At 36.3% G+C, this 15,887-nt stretch overlaps 1 protein-coding gene across 5 annotated transcripts in view; it reads right to left on the minus strand.

Moving 5' to 3' along the window:
• Positions 1–15,887, minus strand: part of LOC149779254 (uncharacterized) — a 66,628-nt gene that overhangs the window by 9,005 nt on the left and 41,736 nt on the right. For 2 of the 5 annotated variants that reach the window (XM_089939843.1, XM_089939842.1), the window contains exons 2-5: positions 12,471–12,711; positions 8,730–8,807; positions 3,004–3,183; positions 2,281–2,570 (exon numbers count right to left, since the gene is read on the minus strand). In XM_089939843.1, the coding sequence (XP_089795969.1) occupies positions 2,281–2,570; positions 3,004–3,183; positions 8,730–8,807; positions 12,471–12,702 (780 nt within the window). In that variant the 5' untranslated portion in view covers positions 12,703–12,711. Of the gene's footprint in view, positions 1–2,280; positions 2,571–3,003; positions 3,184–8,729; positions 8,808–9,225; positions 9,272–12,470; positions 12,812–15,887 lie in introns of those variants that run through there. The other 3 variants (XM_089939841.1, XM_089939845.1, XM_089939844.1) reach the window with 3 other exon arrangements.

Below are 15,887 nucleotides of genomic sequence, written 5' to 3' on the forward strand. Positions count from 1 at the left end.
TATATCAGAGTTTATGTTTTATCATGTTTTTCTATCTACCTCGCTACACGATTGTTCGCGTGTTGAATTAATACACCGTAGTTGTTCACTTTATTTTGACATTTTTCCGCGTACTATTCGGCTAACTATTGCACACACAAATGCAAGATGAAGTGACGCAACTGACACAGGTTTACATGTTACTTCTCTGACGACAGAGTCATACTTTTTCGATGCTCGCGAGACTGGTAATGTAACATGTTAACGAAGTTACGGAATCTCACTACTTTTTTCCATGATGTATCGCGTCGTTTCGAAGCTGTGCAGTTCAGGGCAAAGTTTCCAAACAAGCTGTTATGTTATTCACTAAATAATCTGTCGACATATTTATGTTAATTTCCAGTCTGTGATTTTGGATTGCCAATTTAGACCTCGTACGAGCGACGCATTCTGCATGACCTTCGTACGACGGCGTCTTGAACCATATATAAAATGCAGGCCATGGATTATTTGCAAATTACTCATTTTTCACATGGTCTACTGCTCTGAACTATCTATAATAAATATAGAAAATATTTAAAATAAAGATATAACACCTCAGTAATTACATATCAGTAATAAAGATTTAACATCTCAGTAATTACATATCAGTAATAAAGATATAACATCTCAGTAATTACGTTCAAATTTTATCCCACGTTGAAATTCATATCTAAATGCAGTTGTGAAATGACAAAACCTATGTTAACATTTGCTGAAAGTCACTATATTATATTGACTAATTGACTCTTTTGTTAGAACTTATTGATTTCGATTTAAATCGGTGGTAACAATATCCCTTATGCGGAAACTGCAGTTTTAATAAATATTTAAGTGATTTTTGATTTATTTTCATAGATTAAGGCTCAAATTCCTGGCAATTGTCAATATTGTCCTGGCTACTGTTCAGCAGATTACTTGAAGATTCGTTAGAACTGAATATTGGTTTGACATATATAGGTAGCGTTCTTTGCTGCAAGAGTACAAACGGTAGATGTTTTGGAAGGGTTATCACATTTCATCACCTTTTCACACTCTTTCATTGAAAGGGTTATAGCATTTCATCACCTCGTCACACTCTTTCATTGAAAGGGTTATCACATTTTATCACCTTGTCACATTCTTTCATTGAAAGGGTTATAGCATTTTATCACCTCGTCACACTCTTTCATTGAAAGGGTTATCACATTTCATCACCCTGTCACACTCTTTCATATCAGATCCTTTATAGAGCACTGTCGTCATAAATAAAAGAGACACTCTTTCATTTTTAAATTTGTCCATATTAGAGAATGAACCAGTGACTCTCTGTGATTCTCCACATTCGTTTCCAAAAGTATTTTTAAACAGTGAATGAATGTCTCTGTAAAAGCCTCAAATGGCTCTGCCGAATCATCTAAATAATGCTGAATCTTGAAAGATGTTGGTCCTAAACATCTTTGAGTTACATTAAAGTCAGTTAACATCGACATTTCATCACATTTCGAGCTATGTGATTTCTCCCACGAACTGAGAAACCCTGACATTTCTCACATGTTTACGAATTAATCCGATGTTCATCGGCGACATCCGGGGGTCAATCTATTTCATTCGAAAGCTGGACCACAAGATTTGATGATGTCATCGTTATAAACACAAGAAGTAAGCACCACGCTATGTCGGATCGTCCTCAGCTCAAATTCGCGCTTCAAAGGATTCAAGTACCCCAGCTGATCACAAATATTCACCCGAATCTTATTTTTAAGGAATGATAACTTTTTCTTCTCATATCCGGTCAAAAACCGGGGTTGCCTCTCTTCAGTCCTTCTCGAATTAACTTGCGTTCCACGTGCAAATGTTGTTATAAGATTAGTCACTAACGGAATTTTTCGAATTCATCACATCACTGCTTTTGGGGTACCCCATAATAAGAACGGAATTACAAGCGACTTCGTTGGCTGAATTAAGGAGTGGCGTAGCATCTCTTAATTCTAAACTGAATATTTGAACGTCGTTTAAACCTAACATCTTGATTATTTAACAGAACCGTTACGGTCATCTTTTTTAATAAATAATTGTTTACCTTCCAAACTTAGACTGGAAGAATAGTGAAATTTATGAAAAACGGCGGTATATTGGTTTTAAATTCTAATTATCGCATTGGCTATAAGAATGACACAGAACATATACATGCACCAGCAAATGCTAGATATCGGGAGATTAAAAGTATTACAATGAGTCGAAGCAATCAAGTAAACGTGAGTACTCTGTTATTATTTATACCTTGGGATTCGAGGCCCCTTCGCCTGTCGATGTAATGATCTTCTTCGTTGTGACCTTTGACCCATCTGGTTTGATGATTGTCTCTTCAGTGATTGTCTTAGTGACCGCATTTGGTCCGCTCCCCTCCGTAACAGTGTATGTCTTTGTGGTCCGGCTTTCAGTTCCGCTTCCACCGGAACCGGATGAAGAATCACCAAACCCACTCTTGTCATCTTCAAACCGACTTGAAAAGGGACTTTGGCGTCCTGTTGGTGGTTTATCTGCCACCAATTTGGCAGAACTGCTTGGAGCTAAATAAAAAAGTAGATTACAACAGTTTACTTGTAATTTTTTTAAAACTTTTGCTGAGATTATTCAGGACAATGCTCTTTTGTTCATATTTTTTTAAATGAACGATGTGTTTAAAAAGAAGGGATCTATATAAGAAAATCACTTAGTGGAGCAATGCCTATTATGATATGAATGATCATAACAATCAAGAAACATTCAAAAATTCGTCAAAGTAACGAATCTATGCAAGACAGCTAAAGTTTAGAGTTTAAACGTGAAAAGTGTCCTTACAAAAACAACAAGCACACGAATCCTTTACAGTACACATATTACACCTATTACACTAGCTCCCAAAGTTCTTTCAAAAACTGATATTGGAATTTCTAAAATAATATGAGACGGCCTTACGCAAAGTATTCTTTCTGTGACACACACACACACACACACACACACCTTTTTCTGCTGGAAGGATAATTGTGCCGTCTTTAGGTGGTAGGACGTTTTTGGCGAATTCCCCCGTCATGTTACCAGCAGGCCGATAGCTGGCGACGACAACAATCTTCCCATCTTTCGCCTTGGCCTTGCCTACACCTATCTCCTTGCTTTCGACCCAAACCACCTGAGTGAAATGACCTAAGAAAGTATAAGAGTTCATTCAAATACATTTAACAGCCATATTTCTATTCATAAGACTATGTAATCTTTTGAAGAAAGAATTGGGTTAAATTATATAGTTACACAAATAATGAATATATTCTGGTAAAGTACATATATGAAAACTATTTTATCATATGATGCTAAGTAATTCCTGCATTAATGAACGGTAAGGAAATATATTTACATTTTAATTAGTAGATGAAGAAGTACAGCCATGGGCCTTCTTCCATGATAATCCAAAGCTTTGGACTATAGGACAAGGTATTCTCGTACAAATTAGCATCTGAGGGTAGACAAACCATTTACTCTTTCAATCCAATATACGTAATGTAGAACGATAGCTAATCAAATGAAATAATGATAGAAAATGAACCAGTAGAATGAATACGTGGACTGAGCAACTGAATACTAAAAAAAAAAAAAGAAGAGATCAAAAGACGATTTGAGTTACTTGGAACGGGAGTCAAAATGGTGCGGACATTGTGCTATATTTGTGCTATATTTGAACTTACATGATCCTTCAGTGATTTAAGTCTTCAACGGGAACTCTGAATGTAGGCGGTTTGATGGCCAAGACAGGCTAGATTCTATTAACTAATATCATTAAAATTTAATTTTACTCAGTAACCGTAAAATGTAATCTTCATCATTTATTATTGTAAACTAATACAGAAAACTAACGAAGAAAACTATACCGGAGTGTTGTGAACTGACCTACGATAGCAGCTTCGATTTCCGAAGTATTTTTGGGGCAAAAGGAGTTTTAGTCTAAATTATCAATGAAAGGAAAAACAAAAAGCCCCTGTCATTTTGACATACCTTGTCTCAAGACCGGACACACCATCTAAAATCAAATGTGCCAGTCATTAAAAAAATCTGAGGAAAATATGTGACCATGTTTAATTTATAGCAAACTCTGTACGCCAAAGATATCACAGGGACAATATCTTACGACTAATGATCATTCCAGACCTGTTTTGCCGTCCTAAAGGACTACAATGTTTTGCCGACCTAAATGACTACAATCTTTTGCCGACCTTAAGGACTACAATGTTTTCCGACCTAAAGGACTACAATGTTTTGCCGACCTAAAGGACTACAATGTTTTGCCGACCTAAAGGACTACAATGTTTCGCCGACCTAATGGACTACAATGTTTTGCCGACCTAAAGGACTACAATGTTTTGCCGACCTAAAGGACTACAATGTTCGCTTATTAAATTGAACAATTATTGTGACAAGTGGAGACTTGATATAATCCCTAATGAGGACAAAATGTAATTTTGAAATGTCGAAATCGATTTCCAAGGGTATCAGTTTTTGATGGCTATAATCGTTGGTGCTCTTTTGATTTATAACTTAAGTTGCGTCACCAAAGAAATTTGCATAAAAAGGCACAAATACATTTCTTTCAGTATTAGAGTATTTAATAAGTGAAGAATGCAAAAATGAGCAAAGGTTTCTTTCTTGACTTCATTGTTCTGCCAGTCTTATATATGTCTGTGTGATGTGGGCTTTGCATCATGCAAATTATGCCTTAAAAGATAAAGGCTTTGATAAATATTTTAGGTGTAAAACCGCCGACTTCCAACGTTGCCATAAGCAGGGTTGCTTCAGACGGTATTGTTTAAAAGTAAGGAGGCCATGGCATTATAAAATACAAATGATCTTAATTCATGAAATACCCTTAGTTCATTAATTCCGGTTTTGTGTGTGCAAAATTCGATATAACTACATGCAAAATGGTGTCTGATTATCAAATCTTGCAACTCAGCTTTTGACCTGGATTTTCCTGCCGTTTGGTAAAAAATATTAAATTCCCGAAATAGTCCCCGTATTCACACTGTTCTTAACGAAACCGTTACAAATATTGCTGATGAGTTTTGGTTAAAACATTTTTAAAAACCTAACATTTGATCGTAATCTTTGAGAAGAACAGATTAAAGAATGAGTAAACTTACCTTTGGAAGTCTTGAATAGAAGTGTACCAACTTTAATAATTCCAACTTGATTCATAATTTACAAGTGTGATAGATCAATAAAATCAGATATTTTTTCTTCTAATTTAGACGTGACCAGGATCATTAAATTCAAACCTGGTCTCTGATTTAGAAGTGTACAAGATCAATCAATTCAAACTTGATTTCTTTTTTAGAAGCGTACAATATCCCATAGTAGAAACATTATCAATGTGTTGTTGTTTACAGCCCACAGTAGAAACATTACCATTGTACTGTGGTATATATTCCACAGTAGAAACGTTCTGACCGTATTATTGTATATATCCCACATTAGAAACATCACTACTATATTGTTGAGGTTCCCGGAGTGGCCGAGTGGTCACTGCCATCTCACCTCTCTCTGCGTGGATTCGAGTCTCAGGCTCGGCTGGCGTGGGTACGTGAGAAAGCATGCCAGTACCTTCTCTTGAGTCGGCGGTTCTTCCCGGGGTTTTCCAAGGTTCTTCCTCCACCATTTATACTGGCCGCCATGTATAACCTATCTTGTGCTGAAAATAGGCGTTAAACCCTACAACGAACTATAGAATCGTATATATCCCACCGAAACAAAACACCAGAACTTTATTACAGTATATATCTCACGTTAAAGACATTACTTCTGTGTTTTTATCTATTATCCACGCTAGAAACATCAAACTATATTATCCTATTTAGGGTACAGAAGTATATATCACACAGTAGAGGCAGCACCACTGTATTATGGTATATATCCCACAGTAAGAATATCAAATCTGTTTACCGTGTATATACCGCATTACAAATTGCTATTTTATTACCGTATATATCCCACAGAAAGAATATGAAATCTGTTTACAGTGTATATACCGCATTAAAAATTACTACTTTATTATGGTATATATCCCACTTTAAGAATATCAAATCTGTTTACAGTGTATATACCGGATTAAAAAATACTATTTTATTACCATACATATATCCCACAGTAATAATATCAAATCTGTTTACCGTGTATATACCACATTAAATATTAGTATTTTATTACCATATATATCCCTCAGTAAGAATATCAAATCTGTTTACCGTGTATATACCGCATTAAAAATTAGTATTTTATTACCATATATATATCCCACAGTAAGAATATCAAATCTGTTTACCGTGTATATACCGCATTAAAGATTAGTATTTTATTACCATATATATCCCACAGTAAGAATATCAAATCTGTTTACCGTGTATATACCGCATTAAAGATTAGTATTTTATTACCATATATATATCCCACAGTAAGAATATCAAATATGTTTACCGTGTATATACCGCATTAAAATTACTATTTTATTACCGTATATATCCCACAGTAGCAATATTAAAAGGATCTCTTTCCAAATACATTGCATGATTAATTAATACATTGGCAAACCCTCAGTTACATCGGTATAGAAAACACCAAATACAATAATTCCTATATTTGTATAGACATTTATATGTATTTTGAAACATTTTATATCACTTTTATATTATAAAACAACATGTGACTTCTCGATGTACACACATTGTAAACATGTAGGATTATGACAAGATGCAGTCTTTGCACTTTGGCGAAAAACAAGAAAGAACTTAGACTAGGAAACATCCTCCCAGTCAAAATACCGATACTTTTAACACGTTTGACCGGGAAGCATATTTTCTTTACCCTGAATTCAAAATTAAATCATATTATTATAAGAAGAACCTATCTTGCACGAGACAGTTCTTGGTTCCAGTTCTATTAGAACTAACTCGATCTCTTTGAGGCATCAAGACACAAATAAAAAGGAAATGGGGCCTGGAAATATGTTTCACGAAATCGATCCTTTGAATTTAGATTAAAGAATCAAAATAAGTTGTTTTTTTCTTCTTCTCACAACGTTTAGATAAACGATGTAATAAAAACCTTACATTTCTTTGATCTTCACATGTCTTTGGGACCGATAAAAACTTTCAAATGTGTGTATTGGTGGACATAAGAATTGTGTGGCATTATCTTTTAGGTACTGAAGGACTTGCTAATTGTGTGACAATATCCTTTAGGCAAGAAATGGAGATACAAACTGTGTAGCTTTATCCCTTAGGCAACTATGGACACACGAACTGTGTGACATTATGTTTTAGGCACCCATGGACACACGGACATACGAAATGTGTGACATTATCTTTTAGGAACCCATGGACATACGGACTGTGTGACATTATCTTTTAGGCATCCGTGGACATACGAACATACGAACTGCGTGACATTATCGTTTATGCATCCATGGATATACGGACATACGAACTGTGTGACATTATCTTTTAAGCACCCATGGAGATACGGACACTCATCAAGAAGGCAACCAAATTTCAACTTTTTGACACCTTTTGGTGTGTCGATCGATCCCGTTATTGTCTTTTCTATTACAAAAGGAGAGAGTGCGGCAAACGGTTTAGATGCATTTTTAGATTGTATAACCATGAAGCATTGAAATGACTCCGCACTACATGGTTCGTCATCTGATTCAGATCCAGTTTTGGTACGTTTATGTTGATTTGTTTTTTAAATTTCCATGTTGGTTTATTTATAATTCAGCACCCACGCTCCCCGTTCACCATGGAACCCAACAAGGTGACACATTTCAAGCACCAGGGTTACACAGATGCTATACTCAGTCAATAAAATTATCTATGCTTGACCCGGGAAGTCACCGCCTGCTAGGGTCGGTAAAATTACCCCTTGATTGACCCGTTAAGCCACCGCCTTCTAGGTAGTCTTCTATGACTTGGGAGAGGGAAAGCTAAAGGAATAGATTGTAGTGGCAACAGTGGTATCAAAAGAGATATAAGGAGAAAGATAAAGAAGGTGAGCGAGGAAATAAAGACTTCCTAGGGCCCGGCGTGACCATTCGACTTGTCAAGACCGGGCCCATCCCATTCACCCGTCTAGAAGAAGTAGAGGCCAAAGTAGTGTATTGGATCAGAAAGCCTCTGCTGAACTACCAGGATTCTTTCCTCCCCCGACACGAAATGGAACCCACGGCAAACAGATTGCCTCTCCTTAGTCGCCTTTTACAACAAACACGTAGTGAGGCAATTCGGGCCAATTCTACAACACCGGACCCGCAGGTGGTGCGTTTTTTTTTTAAAGGATGTATCCATCCTAAAGTGTGCATCAACAGCGACTGAAAACAATCACTTGTTCAAGGGTTTTAATAAGAGCAATACTAAGCGTATACATAGTGAAATAATTTGTGTTCCCTGTACTTTAAAATAACATTACAATGATATCATTTGTGAAAGTAGGAAATGGTTTAATGCTTTTGTTTTGGGAGAGGGGTATGATTTGTGGTTGTAATATCCAGATAATGAAGTGTCTGCTGAATATAGATATATTCAACAAGAAAAGCTTATTTCACGTAGAAACAAAAAAAAAACAAAAAAAAAAAAAAGAAAAAAAAAACAACGCAGATTTTGTTACCATGGATCTTAAGGAGAGAAAGGAGATCATTTAGAAGTGGAACATACCTGAAGACAACGTGCTCGGTTCACCTCCGAACTTATGCAGCTTGACTTCGCTGTACCACTGATCTGTCGCCTCCTGACCTGCAAATGGATATGAACCTGTTATACATATTCGAGCCAGAAATCTTTGCAGAATCCTTAGTGTTTTATTTTCATAGTATTTAAGTGAAGAAAAGGGGATACTGTGATTGTTCCCATGTGTCAGTCTATCAATCCGCATGTCTGCGACAAAATCTTGTTATTGAGTTTCCTCTATATCTGTTCCAACTATTTTATTGAAACAGCTTAGCCCCAAATAATTTGTCAGTGTAGATGTGTTATGATAAGGTTTGTATCATAACCTTCTTCTCATGTCTTGCTATGAGAAGGGATTACTCATAAGTTAAAAGATGTCTTTGCCCATGGTGTGTGTGTGTGTGTGTGTGTGTGTGTGAGAGAGAGAGAGAGAGAGAGAAAGAGAGAGAAGACGGAGTTCAGGCTCTCTTAGCAATAGTGTCACCCATAACGGTGCAGATACGGCTACATCTTGGGGATGAGTACAGAATCGCTGTAAGGAAAACACAACTGTTCTGACTCAAGGAAGGAACTTTTTATTTAAATAATTGAAATATATAATACTACATTCTAAAGATACATCTAAAAAGCCTTTATATTTAAAATAGATGAAATACATATACAATTATACATTTCCATCGAGCTTACCAACTTTATACATTTGTATAATTTCTGTCTTTTAGAACGTAACACAGATTGTTAAATCTCGATTAACTTCATAATAGCCAATGAGTATACAATTCAATAGTTGGAATAGGTTACTAAACACTACTCATTAATACTTAAATAATCTTTAATTTCCAAATTAAATCTAAACATAAAGTTGGTAGCGAATTCATCTTTTCAGCAATACATACCACGAATACAATTAAACATTCCATTAAAATATAATATAAAATAGAAAGAACTTACAAAAATGTTTGAAAAATATGAAATTTACTAGTCAATTCTTAAATATTAAAAAGCACCTATTCTTTAAAGAAATTTGCGAACACAGACGATTCTTACCTGTAAGGAAACGACAGAGCTGTTCTGACTCGAGGAACGAACTGATTCTGCGTAAGTCTGCTTCTCTATTTATAAGCAGTGTTTTTTCTTCTCTCGCTCATTTCGGATCAGAACAAGGCTCTCGACCTTTCCCACGGAAACCGTGTGAATCATCTCGCTTAACTCATCCATTATTAATTTAATAATTTGCCTGTACAGCAGCTTCCCACCAAATCTAAATTTCTGACCTTTAGATTGAAGAGAAATGTTGTTTATGGATTTCTGCACCTGCTCGTAAAGTGTGATTTAAAAACAAATAGCATACAGTTGTTATATATTGCAAATGAATACAATTAATCTCAATATATTTTAGTGTAAAATTACTTTCAATATAATTTAATGAAAAATTTTACTTTTAATACAGTTTGGAAAAAATTTCAATCTTAAACATTTTACTGAAAACCTCTGTCCTAATAGATGTGCTAATAACATTTCAATTTGTTTCCTCGGCCTCATTTTATCACTTTTGTAAAGAAATTTGTATTTTAATAAGCCTAGTTTAGGGGTGAAGCTATTCCTAGCCCCCCTCTGCTTGAGGCATTGGATTGATACTTTGTATCCAAAATAAGCGATGTCTGCAAATGCGCGAATACGATTTACAATATTTATCCACCTCATATTTGACACTTCTGGACAGATTTTAAAGGGGCCCAGAGTGGCCGAGTGGTCTAAAGCGCTTTCCGTTACGGATCACTGCCATCTCACTTCTGTCTGCGTGGGTTCGAATCTAGGATTCGGCCAATGTGGGTATGTGAGAACGCTTGCCAGTAGCTTCTCGTGGGTCGGTGGTTCTTCCCGGCTTTTCCCGGGTTCTTCCTCCACCATTAATACCGGCCGCCATGCATAACCTATCGTCTGCTGAAAAATGGCGTTAAACCGCACAACAACAGATTTAAAAAAAGTTAGTAATGAAGCTTCAAAAGAAGTTTATTATTGTTAACAATCTGTCAAATCGTACATAAAAGGACAGATGAAAGTAAAAGGATATAATCGCCTTAAAATAAAGGGTCAAAATTTGTTAGACAGATCTCATTCCCTAAAATGATCCAATGTTTTCTTTGGTGGTACGTCATCAGAACATTTCGTAACCGAGGTCACAACAAAAAAACTCGTGTCACAAGATGAAAGTTGACACGCTCGATGAGAATGTGTTTTACTGTCAGTGGACACACAGGGTACACACTCTAGTGAGGGTTCGTGTCACCTTTCAGAAGGTATGCAGGAGTCACATATGTGTCTCTAATACGCAATCTGCACATTACCACCTGAAGTTTGCGAGTTGCTCTATATGATGGATACGATTCACCAATGGGGGACTTAATGTTACGAAATTTGTTTGTCGTGTTTTAGAATTTCAGATGGAGGATTGTAATCACTTCTACTAGTCTACACGAAGGATATAACGAAAGGTTTTCGATTGCATAATTGGTCCAGCTAGATGTGGAGCACGAGGCAATCATCAGGACTACTTGCCTTGTTATGCTGATTGTTGAGTGCGTATATATCTAGCTATGCTTTGTATTTGATCCGTCATTTCTCGCTTAATTGCCCACTTACAGCTTGTTCTATTCATTATTTAACACCGAAATCGTTAATTAACAGAAAATTGTAAAATTGGTTCCATTTTACATTGTAAATCTTTGCAATGAAGAAGACTTCCGAAGGTGAGAAAATGAGATGTTCAAGTGAATTTCATGTGGTTCGTGCACGTGTCACTGACTCCTACTTAATAAGTAGGTCATAAAGGTATTGCACATCAGCATGTAACTCTGATGAAATCATATTTTAGGATGACTAGCTAATATTGACACTGTTGGAATTCTACAGTACAAGCAAAGTCAATACTGGCTTGTTGGACGTACAGCTATAGAAACGTTCCTCGGAAATCTTGAAACACTCAACGGGCTTCGTAGCGACAGATCCAGAAGCTATTCTGAGCCATCGAGTATGTTAATATTTAAGGGCCATAAATCGGACGTCCAAGACATGAATCAGAACACAAGTGTTTTTGCAGAGCTTAAAGGATGGGGACCAACACAATACATTAAATAGAATTGAATTGAATTAAATTAAATTAAATTAAATATTACCATTAGATATATTTAATTGGCACAATAAGAATTCATTACTTTATGTTTAAGTACACTTATCTTATCATAAGTGTTTACTAATAAAGTACAATAATATGTTTATCAGAAATTCTCGAGCACTACACATATATCAGCATCACCTACATTGTTATTTGTTCAATGTTACGTTTGCGATATTACACGCGTCTCAACCATTTTATGCTAAAAATCCAAAGAAAACTCAGATCAAACGATGCAATCTTCCCTGCAGATTGGTCATAGACACTTGCTGGTACTAATCAATAATGTCAATAACTGATTTTGAAATTCATGCAAATAAGTTCCCAACTTTCTGCCAGATATTATTGTCGCGAAAACGTTTGGTTATTTCACTTGTATTTCCTATCTATTATGCTAATTCATCACATACTGCACAAACCCCAAAGGTCAAATATGGTAAATCAATTTGAAGACAGCTACAGAGCGACGTTCATACTGCCTGAATGTTATGTATGCAAACGCATTTGGTCATCCATATAACGTATCAGTTTCAGACTACCGCCAATATAATTACCTGTATAAGCATCTGCGCTTGATGACCATTTCATGGCGATGTTCTCGCCGAGGCGAGTACCTTTCAAATCGCATGAGCTGTGCTTGAATGTATTAGCGGCCACGAGATGGTCCGCCCACTTCTGCGCATACTCGCTTAGATCCTTCGCATGCTTGATTGGTGGAGCTTGATGATGGGAGCGATACTCATTATGCGCCTTGACAACCTCGTCTATAAACTTTTCATCCAGCATATTTCCGACCTGCATGGAGAAAACAAATTAGTTCATTTTAGAAAGCAAGAAATTGAATTCTCTACCACCTTATCACAATGTGGAATGATGGGCATGCCCGGGAACTGATATAGCACAAAGCCTTTCAGCAGTAATTGTATCTTACGTCAAAGATCGTCGAGTTTAAAACTATGACTATGAATAAAGTTACACCTGTGGACCGTTTGGGTTTTCGGTGTTTCTTGCGAGGTGCAAGCCACAGGGAAGTATTTTTAAATTATGCAGAAATGAAACCTCTGAAACGTTAGCTTTTGGCTCAGTGTCCTGTTTTATATTATTCAAATGAAAATTGACTGTCATGTACTCTCTTTGACAATGGAAGTCTGTATGAAGACTTGGGGGGGGGGGAAAGTGTTTTCATTTTCACAGACGAAATGCTTGAAGTAGGAACGAATTGAAATTTACATCAAATCTTAGTATACTAATTACCTTCATCTTGTCGACACCCATTTTTATTACACCCTTTTAAGTTGGAAAAGATACAGTTGATGTAAAGTATTTATGACCTACATTAATTCACAGGTAATTTGACTCCCTGAATGTAGTAATAGTCGATGCTGTCATGAATCGACTTATATAGTTATATATCAGAACATAACATGTACTTTGACTCTGTATACAAAGTAATTGTCAATGCTGTCATGAATTGATATACATAGTTATGTACTGGAACATAACAGGTTACAAAAAAGATTATATTCGCTCTCGAACATTGTGATATCATAAAGGAAACAAGTTGATGCTGCAGGCTGGTCCGACTGTAGGATTCGAACCCGAAACCACTGATTCACCGCGCCTCGAAAGAGCTGAAGCGCATGCGAACACAAGATGAGTGAGAAACGTTGCAACGTTAAGAGCAGAACGTGAATATAAATAGCAAATTGTACACAATGACGTCTTAAGGTTATCAAACATAACTTTTGCAAAAGTTACAAATGTTACTTCAGTCTTGAAATAAACCGAAAGATATCATGACCCAGTCTTTGCAGGATGAATTTTATGTTTTCCTAAAATGGTTTCATCCAAAATCTTTGTTGCCACAGGAGAATGGAAACTCTATTGCAGTCGACAGTCAGACTCTGCAAATCTTATTTTCCCAGGAGACTTGTTTTGCCTGTATTAGTAGTAACCAATCAAACAAACATACATGGTTTGTCTGGATTACTAACCAATCAAACAAAAATACTTGTATGGATTAGTAACCAGTCAAACAACCAGAACAAATTCTAAAAGTGACATGCATCAAACCATGGTCTAAAAATCTAATAAGAGGTCATAGTTGACCCATTGTTTAAACGTTAAAGTCCTAATCAATTGATCATTCGTTTCAAAGTCAATACGAGGTCATAGTCGATTGACTATTAATTTTAGAGGCTAACTAGATGTCATAGTCAATTGACCATTTGTTTGAAAGTCTAATAAAAGGTCATATTGAATTGGCCTTTTGTGCGTTTCTTTAAATCTACTCTCCGATTGAGTTGGGCAGGACGAAGCACCAACCTTGCAATTAATGAGTAGAAAATTGCTAATATATACACTTTTGCTCAATAGAGGTATGCAGACCTATGTGTGGACATAACTGCCCCACTCTCTCTCTCTCTCTCTCTCTCTCTCTCTCTCTCTCTCTCTCTCTTGTGTATACGTGTGTGTGTGTGTGTATGAGAGAGAGAGAGAGAGAGAGAGCGAGAGAGAGAGAGAATATTAGCATACATAATTAAATCATCTCCACATTTTAGTTACCATTTACCATTTAGCCAGCAAGATAAAAATAATATCTTACAAGGAAGGGTCCACTTGTGAAAGGAAAGAGCAGGCGCACCGACACACACTTCTTATAATTGAGCGCTTAAACAAACGGAACGTTTCCTTGTATAATAATCATATACAGATAAATTGATTAAAGTATGGTCACGAGTGGTTCCATCCCACAGACCCTCCCTAGAGCCACCCGGGCATATTATATCACGAACAGTGATATTCATAGTAAAGCTTTGTAGAAGTGTAGAATATCCCGTGATAGTAAAACTATAGTAACTGCAATGACTTGTTATTAAAAACAATTCGCTCGCACACACTATTACCCGCAGACTCGTAATGCAAACTCCATTCAAAGAACCATGCATCTTCCAGTAATGAATACAGAAAATATTTGTAAATGTTACTGCCATTTTTTTGTGTGCACATTACACCTTTCACACACACACACACACACACACACACACACACGATTGGGAGTGCAACGATCTGACCCCCAAGGCCGGGAGAAACTAATAACACACCTCTGGCAGATGATTAACCCAAAGGCAGTATCACTACAAAAATATCGAAAACGTATACCCAGTTGTCGTTTTGGAGATGCGTGATAACGAATGGATGGATAGACGGTCACAAAGACTGGATAAATAAAACGGTGTATATTATTACAAACTTTCGTATGACATGAGTGATAGTGTGAAACGTTCTCGTGTTTCAGAACACTGGTAGCAATCCGTATTGTCTTCGCGTGAACATCACGAAAGATGTTCCGAGTTCGAAACTGAATAGATGGGTATAATATGTATGCACCCATTTGATAGTTCACTTAGAATAGGTAAAATAAGCCGTATATATCGCTGTAACAAGTGTGTTTGATACAATTACTATGAGATGCGTCTGTCCTAGACGCCATACAAATTCCACTGGTGATATTTTCAATCTGACTTAAAAATTGTGTTGAAAGGCAAACAGAAAGGCAATGTTAAGAGAACTTAAGGTTTTGGCTTCGTTTTTATACGGTTAATCCCATTGTAAGGAATGCATTTTTTTTATTTCTTTGTCTTGAGAGATAAATGAAAAAGTCAACTATGAAACTAGCATGCATTTGTGTGTGCGTGTGTAATGTATGTGTATGCATATATGCACCAAAACAATGACCCATAATGACAAATCCGTCATATATATGTTCCGATTTCAATATACTGATAAAAATTTTACTTTTTAACCGAGAGACAATGTAGCAACCGTAAGTTTACAATACCTAATTATTTTGTCCATTCATCTCTTGTGGAACCCGTGTAAGTACAATTATATTCACTACACATGTACACTGTATTAACATATTCAAACTTTGTCGATTAAAGGTAAGGTAACTAAACAAAACACTACTT

The sequence above is a fragment of the Sinohyriopsis cumingii genome, chromosome 17 (assembly GCF_028554795.1).
Source record: "Sinohyriopsis cumingii isolate HCF-2022 chromosome 17, ASM2855479v2, whole genome shotgun sequence".
Lineage (NCBI taxonomy): Eukaryota > Metazoa > Mollusca > Bivalvia > Unionida > Unionidae > Sinohyriopsis > Sinohyriopsis cumingii.